Source organism: Myotis myotis, unplaced genomic scaffold, assembly GCF_014108235.1.
Source record: "Myotis myotis isolate mMyoMyo1 unplaced genomic scaffold, mMyoMyo1.p scaffold_m19_p_2, whole genome shotgun sequence".
Lineage (NCBI taxonomy): Eukaryota > Metazoa > Chordata > Mammalia > Chiroptera > Vespertilionidae > Myotis > Myotis myotis.
Genome location: NW_023416324.1, coordinates 28,563,804 through 28,582,435, shown reverse-complemented (window position 1 = coordinate 28,582,435; position 18,632 = coordinate 28,563,804). Strand labels below are relative to the sequence as shown.

The following is an 18,632-nucleotide window of genomic DNA, read 5'->3' as shown; positions in this document are numbered from 1 at the left end:
AGACAAACTGCAGAGGCGGGCTGGGCTGGACAGCAGGAGGCCTGGGGCTGATCCTGGATTTGCAGTGTGAGTTAAGTACTCTGCCTTGGGGCTCAGTTTCCTCATCTGAACAAAATGATTTACACCCTGCCTGGTGGCTGTGAGCTCATCTATCCTTTGGGAATGGTCATGTGTGCACGCAGGAGTGCTAAGAAGAGGTCCCTGTGGTCTTGCTCAGGGTGCAAGCCAGTCTGCTTGTGGCAGGAGGATGTGGAAGGACATTTCTGTAGTGGGTGTTAGAAGCCTTGCAAGGCACCCAGCTCAAGGCCGGCACAGCACAGGCCTCAGACATGTGGTTCTATATGTAATCATTCCCGCCTCGAGGAGGCCACAGAAGAGGTTATGGGTTTTGGCTCAGAACCCAGATCTTCCACTCATCGCTGTGTGCCGGACCTCTTAGGAATCATAGGACTTTCTAGGTCTTGGTTCAGCTGTAAAAATGGTGTATTGGTGCTTTCTTTGTGCAGAGATTGGACAAATGAGTGTTCGAATATGTGACATGCCTGCACAGGTTATCACAGAGGTTCAGTCTAGGGCAGGGGTGGGCAACCCCTGGCACGCATGCCAAACATGGCACGCCAGTAACTTTTGCTGGCACGCGAAACCCTCTCATAATCTTCCATTTACAATTGTGAATCTTTGTTCTCAATGATGAATTTTGTTAAGTCTCGTAATAGGAGTAGCCTGACGGATGAAAGTAGTAGCTCGTGCATATCTCTGAAGGTCACGAAATATAAACCTGATGTAAAATCTCTGTCATCAGTGATGCAGCAGCAAAAGTCCCCTGATAATATCAAACAAAATCATAAAGTTTTCTGTCGGACTATCAGTGTACATGTATACATGAAAAAATACATGTATTTTTCATCATCATATACTGTGTTTTTGTCACTCGAATGAATTTTATTATTTCTTCAAGGTTCTTCACATACATACTCCTTAAGAGATATCAAGTAGGTGTAACATGTTCTCAAAAAATTAGGGTTGGCATGCAGAAGAATTTTGAGTCAGAGATTTTGCTGGTTTTGGCGCGCACTCACAAAAAGGTTGCCCGCCCCTGGTCGAGGGCTTGCAGCCAGCAGACCTGAGGTCAATGCCTGACTTTGTCCTTTATCTGCTGCATTGCTAACCTCACCGGGACTCGATTTCCTCACCTGTAAGGTAGGACCGACTACTGACTGAACAGCACTGAGTTGTGAGAACTGAGTGAGATCAGGCATGTTTCTACGCCTCTGGTGAGGAGGGCAATACCTTCTAGGACTGTTCTAAACATGAATTGAGGCTACAGATGAAGACATTAAAGGGTTAGCATTGGGCAAAGCAACTCACGGGGAGAGGAAACTTGGGGTCTGAGGCTGGAGTGCTGTGGTGAGACAGGGCCGTGCAGGGAGGAGCCAGCTCAGGGTAGGATATGAGTGGGTAGAGTGCAGAACTAGGGAGATCAGCAACCCCAGCCTCTGGTGCCGATGGCCAGGCTGGGGCTGAGGTAGGCACTTTGGGATCAGAAGCCCCTGTGAGCTCTGTACCCACCCCTGCCACCTCACCCCCACAGTGTGGCAACTCACTAGTAATGCCAGCGCGATGGTCATGAGCACAGCACAGCCCGCCATGCCAGCCAGGCCAATGAGGTGCAGCGTCCGCCGGCCAGCTCGTTCCACCACGAACAGCTGTGGGCAGAGAGAATGTCAGTGCCCAGCTACCCCCCCCCCACACACACACGGTGCCCTTCTGAACCCCCCACCCAGAGGTTCGCCCCAAAGTGGGAAAGCCACATGGCACTGCAGAGACCAAGGGAAGATGGTATCACCTCCTCCCGGGGACGCGGTTTTGGGGCCACACAGGTAGTGAGGGAAGGGAAGCTGGCCCTAAAGCCCGACAGAAGCAAAGGGGCTGAGAGCCGGCCCTGGCGAGCCGGATAGCTGAGCACCCTGACTGGGACCTCGGGCAAGCATCACTTTCTCTGAGCATCAGTGTCATCAGCTGTTTGATATGAGTAATGAGCTTGACGAGTTGAGGATGAAATGACATAGCACGTAGGGAGCACGTGACACACGCCTGGCTCACAGTAAATGCTGCCGTTCAGTCATGAGGCCTAGAAGCTCTAAGCTGGACCCTGGCTGCTGACTGGTGGCGGGCAAGGATGGGCACAGACTCACCGACACGACCGTGAAGGCTGTGTTGACGATGCCGGTGCCGATGGTGGCATACACAGGCTGCTGCACGCCCGCTTTCTCGAAGATGCTTGTGGAATAATAGAAAACCTGTGGACAGAGAAGTCATTGGCGCTGGGCCGGGTGCTGTGGCCTTTCCCGTCTCCGGCCTGATGGGTACAGGTACAGGGTGAGGACAGGATGAAGGGGACACTGCACCAGTTTGGTGCTGAAGGAAGGCCCCTTTGGCAGGGGCTTGTTTGTTATTTTAAGTTTGGGCTCTGCCACAGCATGTACTTGACCACAGGGTTTGGCTGGGGCCATAGGAGGGTGGGTGCGGGGCACTCACAGCGTTGATGCCCGACAGCTGCTGGGACAGCTGCAGCACCACGGCGATGAGGATGGGCTGGCGGTAGAGGTGCGAGCGGAACAGCTCCGGGATGGTGACCTTCTTCTCCCGCATCATCTGCCGACCCTCCTCCTTCATCTCCTGCAAATCTTGGGTCACGTCTGCTATTCCGCGCAGCTTCTTCAGCACTGGAGGGAGCGGAGGGAAGGCGGAGGTGGCTCAGAGCAGGACGAAGGCCCGGGCGGGGGCTGGGGAGGGGAGGTGGGGAGGGCCCGGCCATACCGTTCTTGGCCCTGTTCTCCTCGTTGCGGTTGATGAGCAGGAAGCGGGGGCTCTCGGGGCAGAAGGGCAGCATGACGCACTGCGCCAAGGCTGGGACGAAGATGATGCTCAGCAGCAGGGGCCACAGCTCCTTGTTGCCCATGATGGAGTCCAGGCCGAACACCTGGGGAAGCAGGGCGGGAGGAGGCGGCTGTGAGCGCTCCAGCCCTGGCCCTACAACCAGCCCCCTGCACCCAGCGGCCTTGCGGCTGTGTGTCCGCTGTGGCTTTAGGAAAAGGGCGCGGGTTCTGAGGCTCGGCCACTGACGTGAGGCTTTGAGTTCTCGGACCTCAATTCCCTCACTTGGAGGGTAGGACCTACTTCCTGGCACTAGTGAGAGCACAAACGGCACAGGGTATGGGGACTGCCACGCGCCACGGGACTTTCAGGCATGGGAACAGGAAAGCCCCAGAGAGGGGGTAGTGTATGTGAAGGCCTGGAGCACGGCAGAGCCCGGCCAGGTGAGCAGCCTCCGTGCCTGTGGCTGGATCCCCAGGTGAGGAGAAGGCTGAGCGAGCCGGGATGGACTGGCTCCCCTGCAACAGCGGCCCCCGGGGGAACCACGAGTGGCGGCGTGTCCTCTGGGACCTGTGCCAGGCTGTCCCATGGGGCAGGGCTGTGGAAGGCGGGGTGGGAGGTCTAGTCCGGTGCTGTCTGGACACACTTTTAAGAGCCACTGGAGCTGTGGGGGCCGTGCTAGGGGAGCAGACCCCGCCCCACTCACCTGGGCGATGAGGATGCCAACAACGATGCCCAGCTGGTGCAGGGTGCCCAGTGCCCCTCGAAGGGCTGTTGGGGACACCTCCCCCACGTACATGGGCACGAAGCCCGTGGTCAGGCCGCAGTAGACACCAATGATGAAGCGGCCCAGGATCAGCATCTCGAAGGACTTGCCCAGTTTCGAGAAGCCCATGAGCACAGCGGACATGAAGGCCAGCAGGTTTACCATCAGCATCGAGTTCCGCCTGGGGGGAGGGGGGGGTCACAGGCCAGGTGGGTCTTTGATCCCCCAGACTCCCCAAGGACTGGGTCACAGGGAATATCCTGGAACAGGCAGGGACATCTCCCCCAACCCCCACACCCATCTGGGACACCCTGGGCAGGGCCAGGGCCCCTCTGCTCACCGGCCAAAGCGGTTAACGAAAAGGCCCACTGAGAAGGAGCCGATCATGCCCCCTACGGAGAAGATGGCCACGGAGAGGGACCAGAGCGTGGTGAGCGTGGTGGGCAAGATGTTCTCCCCATAGCGGTGGATCCACGTCTGGTTGTAGAACTCCTCAATCACCTGCAGGGCGAGAAGCAGCCTGGTGGGCGAGGCCAGGGCCCAGTGGTTCTCTTCCCTGGCACTTGCCCCTCATGGATGGCCATTTTACTACAGGATGCTGGGCCCAGTACCTGGCCAGGCCCCAAATTCACTGCATGTTCCTTTTTAAAAAAATGTTTTTATTGATTTTTAGAGAGAGAAAAAGGGAGACGAACAGACAGAAACATCAATGAGAGAGAAACATCATTGATTGGCTGCCTCCTGTATGCGCCCCCCCGCCCCCATACACACCACACACAAATTGGGGATCAAGCCTGCAACCCAGGCATGTGCCCCAACCGGGATTAGAACCAGTGACCTCTTGGTTCATGGGCTGTGCCACAACGGCCAGGTCCGCTGCATGTTCTTGAGCCAAGTCCCTCCCCATTTGCGGGGCTGAATTTCCCCAGGTGAGAAACAAGGGGCTGGGCTCCACCTCCAGCTCTTCTACCCCCGGGCATGGTGCCCCGTGCCCTGTGGGGTTGTGCATGTTCAGCAGGACCTGCTGGGGACGATGGCAAATGCCCCGTGGAGGAAGTTCAGGCATAGAGCGGGGGCGCTGAGAGCAAGTGCTCCTTCCCACTTGCCCCTTTCTCCTCAAGGTACCTAAGGCCCCAGCTCCTGTCACCCAGGTCCTCTCCCAACCCCCCTGCTGGGGAGGAAATACAGCTGGACAGACAGGTTCTGCCATTCCAGAAGCCTGGGGAGGAAGGGAGGGCAGGCTCACTGGCTCTGCACTCAGGGCCCGGTGTGCCCAACCTGCACACAAGCCACGCTCATGAGACGCACACGGCTGCTCTTTTGTCTCCCGGGCCCAGCTCCTTGTGGCTGGACTGGAAGTCCCATCTTGAAGGCCATAAAGCCTCCTCCCCTCTCCCAGGTGTCCAGCTGGGAAACAGGAAAGGCTAGGATGAGGAAGTAGTTCTAGGAACTGCAGCCATCTGTCCTAGCACAGGCCTGCCCACCAGCCCTGTCCCTCCCCAGGGGAGGGCCTGGCCGGATCCCAGGAATGTGAGAGGCAGGAGGTACCGGTTAGGCCTGAGCACACTCTCTCTAACTCCAGGACACGCAGACACACACCTAGGGCCATGGGACTGGCCAGGCCTCCCCAGCCACATGTGCAGCTGGGCACAGGCCCAATGTACCCAGAAGCAGCTTCCTGTGCACACAGATCTCACACTCACATATTCATGCCCACGTCACCTGAACATTCCTGGCATCAGCCAGTCACAAACCTGACTGCCCCTCCCCCCCTCACCACTTGCAGCTCAAACCAACTCCATGCCCATCCCAGCACCCCTCCCTGCATCCTGCTGTAAGTTCATGCACACACAGCAGATGCATCTCTTATATACTCTTCACTGGCCCTGCTCTTGGCCCTCCCTCACCCTCCCAAGTCCCAGGGGTCTAGCAGAAGAGGCTGTGGGTAGGCACAACTGCCAAAGGGGAAACTGAGGCCTACAGTCCCAGGAATGCCATTGAGTAAGCTGGCCCTGGCCCTGAGGTTCCAGGGGATCTTTGACCACTAGCCATTTTTTTTCCTGCCTTGCTGCCATTATCTGTCTCAGGTCTGGAGACACCTGGCAGACTGGGCTCTAGGGAGTTAGGATAGGGGACATGGGGAGTGGGGGAGGGGAGAGGCAGCTCCAATGATCTACTTATTTATCCCAGGGAAGCCAGACAGTACAGGGTTAGGAACCTAGACACAAGTTCAGATCCCAGCTCTGTCCTTATCTCCAGCGTGATCAAGGGCTAATGATCTCATCTCAACGGACAACACTGGAAATATCTACTTTGTAGGAAATTAATGAAATATCCTTATGGTGCTTACATGGTACCTGGCACCATCACTGAGCCAAGGGACCCGACACTAAAACCTTTTGAGATCCAGTTCAAGGGATCCCAGAAGTCTGTCCTCCCTGAGGACAGGGACCTCAGTGGATTCACACCAGGGCCTTTCCCAGAGCTGGTGCTAGGGACGCCTTGTGAGTGAAGGAAGGAGTCAATGAAGAAAGGGCCTTAGGCTCTCCTTCTGGAAACCCCTGCTTCTTCTGAGGGCAGAGAGAAGGCGGGTTTCAACAAACAAAACAAAACAGAGTGCCTGTGTTCTTCAAGGGACAAAGCCACCGCAGAGGAGGACTGGCTAGGAACAGGAATGCTCCATTTATCAGCCCGGAGGAGAACAAGCTGTCCTGGATAAGGGTACCGTCCAGATAAATGACACGCCTCTGAGGCCCCAAACTCTCCTGACCTGTCATCTGGTGGAAATCTTTCTCCCTCCTGTCACTCTCTCTGCTGCCCTTAGCAACCAGACCTATCAACAGGGAGAGGTGTTTGCCCCAGAGGCTCTGAAGTTGTGCATTCTGCAGCTTTCAGAATCTTCCCGTGGTTCCGATGCTTGTCCACAGAACTCCCCACACTATCGTTTTACATTCTGCCAAGAAGTCAGCAAATGGAACTTGTTTGAGTTGTGCACAAAGAGTCAACAGGTAAGGGCTGAGTAAGGACTTACTACCTAAAGTGAGCTGAAGGATCCAGGCTGAGGTGTCTGGGCATTTCAGGTCTGTAAACCTCTTCTTGGGGCTGGCTGGAGATGTTGAGGACCATGTGCAAGTGCGGTGTTACTGGAGGCTCCCCCACCCCCGCACCCCCGCCCCAATTAACTTTCCTGCTTGTAGTGGCGAGTCAGAGGGACCATACCTTATGCAGGGCTGGCTCCTCTATGGCTCATGGTCCCCTTTGCTACTCAGGCTACTTTATGGGGTTGAGAAAAGGTGAGCAGCCCAGCCCTCCACCTTGGCCCCAGGTTCATCCTCTCTCCCCCCAGCAACACTTCCTGGCCAAGCTGAGGCTGTGCAGTGGAGTCCTGCCTTTTGATCTGAGACCTGATATTTCTGGGAAGAAGCTATGCCCAGTTTTCCATTCCTGCTGCCAGTGTGGGGGCTGTGTGTCCTCTGGCCCCTGCGGGTCCATGCCCCACGTGGGGCTCAAAGCTGGCCCTGGCCCAGGAAAGGCAGGGAGATCCCTGGAGAGTCAGAAGAATGAGAGCGGTTCTGGGATCACTGCTTCCACCCAGTTACTGCCCTCAGCACCCACCCTTGCAGCGGCTGGGAACCCCGGAAGGAAGAAGAACCTACTTACTACTCCCCTAAAAGAATCCACAGACCCAATCTCCACATGTTTACTGGCAACATCCTTGGCCCGGCTCATGTTTGAGGAGCAGCCTGGCACAGGCTTCTTCTGAACATGCCACCTCATGCGTTCCCATCCCACGTGCTCGTCACAAGCCTGGCAGACAACCTGGATCCTGCCATGCCCTCCCTCGAACCAATCACCAGGTTCTGTCAGTTCTGCACTTGCCCCTGGCACTTGCCCCTCAAGAATGGTCCTACTCTCTAGTCACGCAACATCTGCCCTGGGTCTCTCCTGGATTCTGCTCCTGACTCCTCCCATCCACTGAAGCCAGAGTCCTCTTCTCCTGAGTAATTACCCCCCAACATGGCAGGCGGGGCCCTGCCCATCCAACGCACAGGCTCAGCTGTCCCGCTTCTCCTCCACTCCCTCACAGCTCCTTCCCAACCTCTGCACCCTGCCAAGGGTCTGTGCGAGTACATGCATTCTGGGGGGGTCCTTTGAGGGGGGACTGTCAGGAGTTGGGGCTATTAGAGGTCTCTGTCCAGTTGTCCCCTCATTGAACTGGAGTGGCCCACTCGGTGACACTATAGGGGCCCACATGGAGAAGTGGGTTGGCTCTGGGCAGGTGAGATCCCTTGGTTTCCAGTTAAAAGCTAATTCTCACCCTAGCAGCGCTCCAGGGTAAATAAACATGGGGTGGGGGAGGGAGGCTTGCATCATGTCTGACTTCTTGGGAATTATCCTCTCCTGCCCCCACACTCAAGCAACCGCGGGTGATGGACCACATGTCTGCTGTCTACAGAGGAAGTTCTGACTTCCTCTGCCCTGGCATGAGGTGGAGGGCACTGCCTGGCACACAGAATAAGCTGTTACTTGCATCACCGCTAGTCTCTGGGGACCCACCGCTTTCAGAGGTTTGCCATTTGCCAATTGCAGGAAGGCAAAGCATTACCCGTAGGAATTTATACTGTAGACAAGAACCCAAAGGGAAGCTCTAGTCCAGGGGTGGGCAAACTTTTTGACTCGAGGGCCACAATGGGTTCTTAAACTGGACCGGAGGGCCGGAACAAAAGCATGGATGGAGTGTTTGTGTGAACGAATACAAATTCAAAGTAAACATCATTACATAAAAGGGTACGGTCTTTTTTTTCAATAGTTTTATTCATTTCAAATCCGGCCCGCGGGCCGTAGTTTGCACACGGCTGCCCTAGTCTCAGATTCTGCCTGGTGTACAAAGTCAGTCCAGGAGAAAAACACAGCTTCCAAGGCTTTACAGGATGTGTTGACTCACCTTACAGGCAGTGAGTTCCCTTACAGCGGGAAGCATACCAGTCACAGCTTAGGGCAGGGCTGGTGAACATTTTATATAAAAGGGTAGGTAGAAAATCTTAGGGTCTGCAGACCACATACGGCTTCTGTTGCTTCCTTTTCTCCTCCCCCGCCCCTAATCATTTAAAAACATACATTATAAACATTCTTCACTCGTGGGCCATACAAACAGGAGGCTAGCTGAATTTGGCTTTCTTGCCAACCTTGACCTAGAACTCTAGACTCTACCAATAGAAGGGGTATGTGTTTGGAACCTCTGCTGTCTCACCATCCTTCCCTGCAGGCATTCCTCTAGCTCAGGAGGCCTGGGTCTTCTAGATCATCCTGAGAGAGACTCGGAGCTCCCTCTCAACCTTCTCTTCCCTCTCGGAGACATTCCTGTGGGGATGAAGGGGTTAAACAGCCAGCCAAGCTTTGAGCTCGTTAGGAGAAGGGCCAGCTTGTCCAATTTAGTCCCTCAGTCTGAATTTGATGCCTATTTTCTGTTCTCCCTTTCTCTCCCCACCACGCCCCCACAGCTGGAGCAGCACCCCATCCTCAGCCCAGAGCTTATGTCTCTATAGCAACTCTCAGCCACACCCCAGGGCCAGCTGGTAGTTCAGAGCCAGAGGCTACAGGTGGGGCTGGACAGAGAACCCTGCCCCTTGCGTCCCCTGGGCTGCAGATGGAGCTAGAAGCTGGGCCCCACCCAGCAGCAGAGGATTGGACCACCCAGGCTGCTTCTCAGGAAGAGCCCAGACTTGGCTTCTCTCCAAACCCAGCCAGGCCTTGGTTCTGGCCTCCTCACGGGTGCCTGGCCTCCGGGGTCTCCCCTGCAGACAGCCTTTCTTAACTCAGGAGGCAGTGTCTCCTCTGCCCACACAACTCCCCCACGCTGCCGGGGTGCCCCACACCCCTGCACTTTCCTTTGTGCTGCTGCTAACCATCTTCAGAAAATGCACTAACCCTCTTCTGGAAAGCCTTCCTGATAACCGCCCTCCTTCTCTGTCTCTGTGGTTCTCAAACAGAGGACCTCTGGCAACGTGCGGACCCATTTCTGGTTGTCACACGGGTGGCTCACTACTGGCACCGAGTGGGCACAGATCAGGGATGCTGTCAGACCTCCTACCATGCATGGGGCCCCAAACGTCTAGTGCTGGGAAAACCCTGCTCTATGGACCCTCCCTCTTCTCTGCTCCCACTGGCCAGTCCACATTTCCATTATGGCCTTGAGGAAGTCACTACAAGGTACTATGTGCTCCCTCTAGACTAAATTTCAACACAAGGACAGTCTGATTCATCTGTGCCACTGGGGCTCAGCAGAGGCTGGGGGTAGGAAGGGTTGTCGAATGATATAGCTGTGACAGGGTGTAATAACGTAAGAAATTGTGTAAACTGTTGAAATGTCTCAGCATGTGACTCAGCCTGACTGGGCTTGGAAGTCAAAGCAGGAGGGGCCAGCTGGGTAGCAGCTAGAGGTGTGTGAACGGGATTTTGGTGCTCATCTAACTGTAGTATAACTGCTGGTGGATGCGGACTGGAGCCTGACTCCTTGGATTCAAATCCCAGCTCTGCCTCTTACTACCTGTGTGTCCTCGGTTTAATTGCTCAACATCTCTGTGCTCCAGTTTCTTATAAAGGAGGGACTATAGTGCTTACCTAATGGGGTTATTAAAAGAAACAATTGAATTAGAATTTCTAAAGCACTGAGAACAATGCCTGACGCACTGTAAGCTCTAAGCAGCTGTATTAGGGGAGAGGGGGGAAGGGGAGAGGGGAGCCAGGACTCTTTGGATCTAGGCCAGGGTTGGGCAAACTTTTTGACTCCAGGGCCACAATGGGTTCTTAAACTGGATGGAGGGCAGGAACAAAAGCATGGATGGAGTGTTTGTGTGAACTAATATAAATTCAAAGTAAACATTTATTCATTTCAAATGGGCTGGATCCGCCCGCAGGCCGTAGTTTGCCCACGGCTGATCTAGGCAAAGGTAAGGACAGGCTCAGCCCGAGGGGCCAGAGGGCTTGGGCTGGGACACTTTTACTCACCAAGTCACCCTGGGCGAGGCAGACCTTGCTGGCTCTCCAGGTCAAGCTCCTCCTTTGTCAAACAAGGAGGGGCAGCCCCAACTGTGTGCTTCCTGAGGATGCCTCATTCTCAGACATGCCTGACGCTGTCCCTTGGCCAGGAACTCATGGTTTAAATGGCCTTTAGTCATTCCTGTTGGCAACTCAGCCATATGCGGAGGGAGAGGCAGTTTTCTCCACCCAGTCCGATGCCCTTGTTCATTTATTTGCTCTGTGGCTGGGCTCACCCACCCCTCTCCTTCCCCAGGAGACAGGAGGCCTGACATGGAGAAGTCACGGGGATGCAATGTAGGGCAGCGGAGGGTCAAGGAGGTTGAGGCCTGGAGTCCACCTTAGGCCCAGCCCCTCTCCCTGGCCAGGTGACTTCACCTAGCCTTGGTTTCCTCCTTTATAGCCTCCGCCCCACCCACCTTGGGAAGCTGCATAAGGAGATAATTTATGGGAGTTGCTTTGTAAACATTAAAAATGATATTATGGTTAATTAACCACTTCCAGGAGGAAGCCCTTTGGGGCTGTTTTATGGAGGAGCCTGAGCTTCTGTAATGAAGAGCAGCCCCAGCATCCTTACCATCAGCAGTGGTCCTCCTGACAGCAGGCTGACCAGCAGCCCGCGCAGTTCCTGAGAGAAGGTCTCAACCGACAGGGCAGCCGCCTGACCCGTGCCGGCGGTTAGCTACTCCGCATTAGGGACACACTTCGCGCCACTGCATCTCTGCACAAGCTGTCCCCACGCCTGGGACACCTGCTCTCCCTCCCCATGGAGAACGGTGGGGAATGCCCAGCCTGTGGGCCATATAACGGCCCGAGAAATCATTTGGTCTGACCCTGAGTTAATTACATGTCTGACCAAATATAGCAAGCTCATTTTTAAGTTGATCATGTTGTATGGCCTGCGAATGATGTTATAAATATCCAAATGGCCCTTGGCAGAAAAAAGGTTCCCCACCCTGCGTTAAGGTCTAGAGCGGCTGCCAAGTCCTTCGAGAAACCCTTCCTGTCTCTCCCACCCCCACACCCAGCATCAGTCGTTCCTGCCTCTTTGCTCCCGTGGTACCTTGACGCCCTCTGTTATTTATACGCTGGCTTTTCCCAAAGAAGAACCTCCCCACCCCCTGGGAGGCTGAGTCTGTGGAGGGCAGGGGCAGAGTCCTGCTCAGACCATGTGTTAGGCAGCTGCCCGGGGACCAGGATGTGCCCACAACTCTGTCGCTCTTGTGTAGGGCACTACCTGGCACAGTCCCCGTTGAACGAACTTGTTGAATGAAGTTGCAGAATCCCCGTGCCCAGCCTGCTCTGAGCTGCACTTTCATTTCTCACTCCTTCGTACTCTCCCCTCTTCGGGTGTGAAACTTACCCCTTCTAATCTGCCTCTGGCTGGGGAACAGGCCAGGCTTGTGAGAAGTGTCTGTCAAGTGCAAGAGTAAACAGATGGGGCGCCTGAGTGCGCACCCCAGGAAGTGCCGCTGGTTCAGCGTGTGTGCTGTCGATTTCCACCACTCCGGTCCCTGGCCCCAGCCCTCAGAGGCTGGCTTCTTTAGTGACCTTTGGACAGGTGCCCATAAACGCACTGCTGCCCACCTGGCCTTCTAGATGCCCAGCCACCTGCCCCACCTGTCTTCCACAGCAGGTCTCACCTTCCACCTACTTCCGATTAGACTGGAGGCCCCAAGAACTGGAGAACTTCGCTCTGGATTTGTCCACATCCGCAACCTCAGAAGTATTAGTCCCTCCGGCCAGAAGCCGCTCCTCTGCTCTGCTCCACCATCTTCCTCCTGGAGGAGCTCCTCCCACTCCCCCTCACCCTCTTCTCCTCTGCAGATTCCTTACATGTTTAAAAATGAAGTTTGCCCCAGCGGTTTGGCTCAGTGGATCGAGCGTCGGCCTGTGGACCAAGGGGTCCTGGGTTTGATTCCAGTCAAGGGCATATACTTTGGTTACAGGCTCCTCCTGGCCTGGGCCCTGGTCGGGGCTCATGCAGGAGGCAACCAATTGATGTGTTTCTCTCACATCGATACTTCTCTCTGTCTTTCCCTCTCTCTTCCACTCTCTTTAAAAATCAATGGAAAAATATCCTTGGGTAAAGATTTAAAAATAATAATAATAATAAAATAAAATAAATGAAGTCTTCATATTTCTATCTTTTTTAAAAACATATTTTTATTGATTTCAGAGAGGAAGGGAGAGAAAGAGATAGAAACATCAATGATGAGAGAATCATCGATTGGCTGCCTCCCCACTGGGAATTGAGCCCAAAACCGGAGCATGTGCCCTTGACTGGAATCAAACCTGGGACCTTTCAGTCGGCAGGCCGACGCTCTATCCACTGAGCCAAACCAGCTAGGGCTGAAGTCTTTATATTTGAACACACACACACACACACACACACACACTTAGCCAGGTGGCCCCTCTAGCTAATACCCCTCTTTTCTCCCTTCTCCACCGAGTCTCTATCTCTACTCTTTCCCACTTCCCCTCTCTCTTCAACTGGCCGCAGGGAGGTTTCTACCCACATGGCTCCCCCAGGCAGCCTTTGCCACCACGGGGTCACCAATGGGTCTTTCACATCCAGAAATATGGGGCTGATTTGTCCAGGCTGACCTCTGGGGCCCCTGGCAGCATTCCTCCACTCCATTCCTCCACCCACTATCCCCGAGTGCCTCTTAGGATGCACAGGCTCTGCTCTAGGTCGTGGCCATGGGCAAACCCAACACCCTTGCCCTCAGGTGCTTCCATTCTTCCTTTGTCTTGGGAGGTTTTTGTCTCTCAGCTTGAAAGTGCCAGCTCTCCTCCTGCCTAGGATCCTCCTCTTCTATCAGTGAGGCTTGGCCCTCACTTCTCTCTTTATCCCAGTCTCTCTAGAACATTCTCCTCTCCTGCTATTTGGATACCAATGACCAACTTGTAACTTTTCTCCAGCTGACCACCCACCTAAGAAACAGATCCCATGTCCAAGTGCGTCTTGTACATCTCTGGTGGTGTCATACCAAACCTCCATTCCTGCACGGCACAGGCCGTCAGCGCCTCCCATAGCAGCTCCTCCTCCAAGCCAGCAACCTAGAAACAACTTTTAAACCCTACTCTCTTGTCCTCACACTGACCTGATGATCAAATCCTGCCCATCCTTCCTACTCAGTGTTTGTTTTTCTACCCCTATTGCAAGAGCGGCCTTCTCACAGTTTCCCAGGCTCTAGTCTCACATGTTTGGATCCATCCCATACCCCAGACACCTGGATCATTTCCCTAAAATGCAAATCTGATTACTTCTGTCCTCTTTAATGGGTCCCCACTGTCCTCACTCTAAAGTCCACACTCCCTAGCTTGCCCTAGAGCAGGGGTGGGCAAACTTTTTGACTCGAGGGCCACAATGGGTTCTTAAACTGGACCGGAGGGCCGGAACAAAAGCATGGATGGAGTGTTTGTGTGAACTAATATAAATTCAAAGTAAACATCATTACATAAAAGGGTACGGTCTTTTTTTTTTAGTTTTATTCATTTCAAACGGGCCGGATCCGGCCTGCGGGCCGTAGTTTGCCCACGGCTGCCCTAGGTGGTAGTGTGCACATGCCCACTCTTTTTTTTTTTTTTTAATGTTATTATTGATTTTAGAGAGGGAGAGAGAGGGAAAGAGAGAGATGGAAACATCAATGATAAGCATCACTGATTGGCTGCCTCCTACTGGGGATCGAGCCCACAACCTGGGCATGTGCCCGAACCGGGAATGGAACCATGACCTCCTGGTTCATAGGTCGACGCTCAACCACTGAACCACACCGGCCAGGCCCACATGCCCATTCTGACTGTCTCATGCCATACTGGTGGCTGGATATTTTATAGATGAAAGCTACCCACAAGGCCCTGGGTGGCCAGGCTCAGGCTTACCTGTGGCCCTCCCAAGCTTTTCTCTCCTCCCATTCACCCAAGTCACGCCTCTGGGCATTTTATTGCCCTCTCTGCAGCTCATCCCCACCGTGTTGTTTCTGGGAAACACCTCCTGTGTCCTGATCTTAGAGCCCTAGTTCTGTCAGTAACTCACTATGTGACCAGTCAGGACATCACTTCATCCAGTAGTTCTCAACTTTGGCTGCACATTAGAATCAGCTGGGGAGCTTTAAACATTCGATGCCCAGGGGGGTGGGGGTGGCTGGGGAGAGGTCAATGGGGGAAAAAGGAGACTTATGTAATATTTTAAACAATAAAGAATTTAAATTAAAAAAAAGAGAGAGGGAAAAAAAATTCAATGCCCAAATAGAAGCCCAGACCAATGAGGTCAGAATCTGGGAGTGTCCAGGGGACCCCAATGTGCCCTCCACCTCCTTCTATAATGGTACAGTCTTCCCGTCTGTAAGGATTCCCAAATGGAGCCCGCTCCAAGGCACATACCTTGGCAAGGGCTGTTCAGAGCACTTAGCAAAGCAGGGCTGTGGCTGTACCAAGCAGGGCCCTCAGTTCCCATTCCAGACGAGCTGAGAAAAGTCCCTTCATGACTCAGCAGGCCAGGCCTTCCTGTGACCTGCTCCTCAGCATGGGGAGGCTCTGCAGCCACCCTCCTCCTGTTTGGAGGAGGCCTAGCTCTGGCTCCTGACACCGCCTCGTTCTTCCAACAGGCCCCGAGCCTTAGGAGCTACCTACTCTCACTTTCTTGTCTGAACAACGATGTCCACTCTCATGCCGTCCTCCCCCGGAAGGTACAGCATTTTGAACTCACAAGGAGCTTGGTCAGGAAGGGGTCGTGTAAACAAGAGTTTGGCTTCTGACTCCACCATTCACGAGCTACATGACCTTGAGACCATTGGTCATTGCATCCACCCTCATCTGCCCAGGGCCTGTTTTCAGGTTCATAAAGTGGGAATCACCACCCAACCTCAGAAGCATACGCAGAAGGCCTGGTGTAGAGGAGGGATGCAGTACCGTCCCCTCTCCTGACGGTGTTCTTCTTCTCTCCTCCCTAAAGCACTTGGGCTGGGATGGAGGTGATCACCAGGGTCCCTCCTAGTCTTGCCATTGGAGTGAACAAGTAGGGACAGAGCTGGGATGCGCTGGGGGGAGGAGGAAGTAAGCGCAGGCCTTCAGCCCCTGCAGTTCCCTAGGGCAAGACGCCATTTGTGTTTTGACTGGCACAGGGCCTCCAGGGAGAGGAGGCAGTTTCAGAACGAGATGCCTTATAAGGAGTGTGCTGTGAGTGGATGGGTGTGGGCACAGGCTCAGGGACCGTCCGGCCAGGAGGGCTCCATGGCAGACTGCAGCTGGACACCAGCTCCATCCCTGACTGGCTGGGTGATGCCAGACAGGTTCCTTCTCTCTGGCTACTCTCTCCATCTGCAGGATGGGCATGGTGGATGCTGCCCGCCTGCCTTTGGGGCTGCAGGTGAGCAGCAAGTGAGATAAGCACCATGAGAGCCCTCTCTAGCCCCAGGTGCCACATACATGCAGCATCATTATACCAGGGATTGCTCTGATTATTACAAATGTCTGTGTTGTATAGGAGGTTGCTCAAGGTGATCTATTAAGACCCCATGTTTCTATGGGCCCCAAGAATTTAAGGCCAATGATAAGAATCTCTGACCTGTTCGGGGCCAGAAAACAGGATACTGAGGCAGATGGTGAGTTGACATAAACGTCTGACACCTCAGAGGCAGGGCGAGTGTGTGAGGGGGTGTGCAGTGCAAGCTGGTGTTGATAAGCCAGGGAAAGCGGAGCACTCACCTTCTGGGGGGCATTGATAACGCCAGTGTTGTAGCCAAACTGCAGGGAGCCAAGCACTGCCCCTCCCACGGCCAACATAAGGGTGCCGGTCAGCTTCTGCAGAGAGAAAAACACACTGTTACAGGCAGCTCTGGGCCGGGTTACTACAGGGCAGAGCCTGGGCTGGCAGGTTCTCCTATTCAGGTATCTTGCCTGACTCCTGGCACTCCACCAGTCTTTCTCCCAGGAAACTTGGCCACTTTTTGACTTCAGGTGCCCTCCTGACTTCTAGACACCAGGCTGGCCAGACTCCTTCCGGGGTGGAGGGGATATCTGGGTCTTCTCTCTCTCTCTGCAGCTAGGTTTCGGCTAAAGATGGACAGGCCTTGGCTTCTCTGGGGTATCATTCTCTGGGTGGAGCCATGCCAGGATGCAGGTGGCCCCAGACTGATTGGGAGGCCCAGGAACCAATGCCCCTATGAAAGGGGGACCAAATTACCTGGGAGAAACTACATAGATGGGTAGGGGGGAGCCTCGGATTTGGACCCAAAGGGGCTGGCTTCTGATTCTAGCCCACCTGCCTGCCTACTTGCTCTGTGAATCCCAGCACGCTAAGTGAGTCTTCCCCACTCCTCCCAGAACCTCTGTTTGTTGCTCTGCAAAATGGGGACACTTTCAGGCTGATCAGCATTGGAAATGTGGTCCCATCTTCCCCTCCCTCCATTCACAGTGGGAAACGGAGCCCCAAGAGGCAGAGATGAGGGAGAGAAGAGTTCCAGCTCGCTCAGGGGTCTACAGAGAGCCAGGCTGGAGCCCAGGGTTCCATGATTCCCCACCTAGTGTCCCTCACAGGAGCCATCCCCAGACCCTGAGCCTCTCAGGGTTATTTGGACACAGATGACATACCGCTCAGGAATGTGCTTTGGAAAAGTACGTGACACGAGGCAAGTCAAAGCGTGGGGCCAAGTGTTTTCAATGGGCAAAGGGGAGAAAAATGATGGTGGGTTTCTGGCCCCGGGAAGCTGGGGGCCTGAGAGCAGCAGGCAGGTGGGCCCTGGGTGACAAGGCACCTTGCTAGAGAGAGGGTGCTTTGCTTGTGAGAGTCCCTCTTGTTAAAATAAGGAATCTCTTGTTAAAATAGGGACTCTTTTTTTTTCTTTTAAAACGAAGAAGTCAAGAAATGTGACATCAGGCAGGCCCTTAACTGGTAGTGAGAGAACGGAGCCACGGGAGGGACAGCAAAGAACAACTGCGGGCACCACACGGGCTGGGTCCTGGAGGAGGGGCTGGAAGCTCACGACCCTGAGTGGCGCAGCCTGTGGAGGGGAGGCTCTCAGCTCAGTCACGCCTTGCTATGGGCCTCGGTTTCCCCACAGGACCCAGATGCAGCCCTCACAGATAGCTGGCTTAGCTGTTCATCAGACATGTTCCTCGTGTGGTCTTTTCATTCTCTGCCCTCAGGCCAACGACTGAGAAAGCCAAGGTTTTCACAACAGAGGCTGAGAAAGAGGAAGGGGGCTTCTGCTAGCCCGAGCGCACAAGCTCAGAGTCCATTCTTCACCAGGTGAGCGCCGGGCCCTTCCTTCCCCCCAGCACAGCTGGCCCCTTCCTGGCCAACCTCTGGACATTCATCCTGGATGCTGGGGCTTTCTTCATGGCAGGCTGCACTCCCTTTCAACCCTGTCCTTCACTGCCCAGCTCACCCCAACCCCAAACTCAGCATGCCCCAGGGCCCCCCGAGTTCCCTTCTCTCAACTCCCGAGGAAGCCTGCAGATCCAGGGCTGTCAGTTCTGAGTGGCTGGGGAGTACCTGACAGCCCTCCTCTGGTGGGCTCCGGCCCAGCCCAATTCATAGGCTGACCACTGGGATTGAGTAAGAGGATGCCAAAGGGCACTGAGCATTGACCGAGGTAGGCCTAAACAGTGGCTGTTGAACCTCACCAAGTGAGAGTGTCCTGCCTGGTGAGTCACGTGTGTTAGCTTGGGGGGCTGTCCACTGGGTTGTCCAGAGTGTGACAAAAATGGTGTGAAAGATATGTTTCTCTCGTTCACAACAGAAGAAGTATAAAACAAGCAGTGCAGCCCTGGCCAGTGTGGCTCAGTTGGGAGGGCGTTGTCCTGTGCACTGAAAGGTTGCCGGTGGTTCGATTCCCTGGGCATGTGCTCAGGATTGTGGACTTGATCCCTGGTAGGGGGTGTGCAGGAGGTAGCCGATTGATGCTTTGCTCTTGCATCGATGTTTCTCTCCTTCTCCCTTCCT

At 54.5% G+C, this 18,632-nt stretch overlaps 1 protein-coding gene across 1 annotated transcript in view; it reads right to left on the bottom strand.

Moving 5' to 3' along the window:
• SLC2A1 (solute carrier family 2 member 1) overlaps positions 1–18,632 on the bottom strand; it is a 29,218-nt gene that overhangs the window by 1,702 nt on the left and 8,884 nt on the right. Inside the window, exons 2-8 of the mRNA XM_036348006.1 lie at positions 16,394–16,489; positions 3,984–4,144; positions 3,584–3,824; positions 2,821–2,983; positions 2,539–2,726; positions 2,196–2,300; positions 1,605–1,706 (exon numbers count right to left, since the gene is read on the bottom strand). Coding sequence (XP_036203899.1) covers positions 1,605–1,706; positions 2,196–2,300; positions 2,539–2,726; positions 2,821–2,983; positions 3,584–3,824; positions 3,984–4,144; positions 16,394–16,489 — 1,056 coding nt within the window. The remainder of the gene's footprint in view (positions 1–1,604; positions 1,707–2,195; positions 2,301–2,538; positions 2,727–2,820; positions 2,984–3,583; positions 3,825–3,983; positions 4,145–16,393; positions 16,490–18,632) is intronic.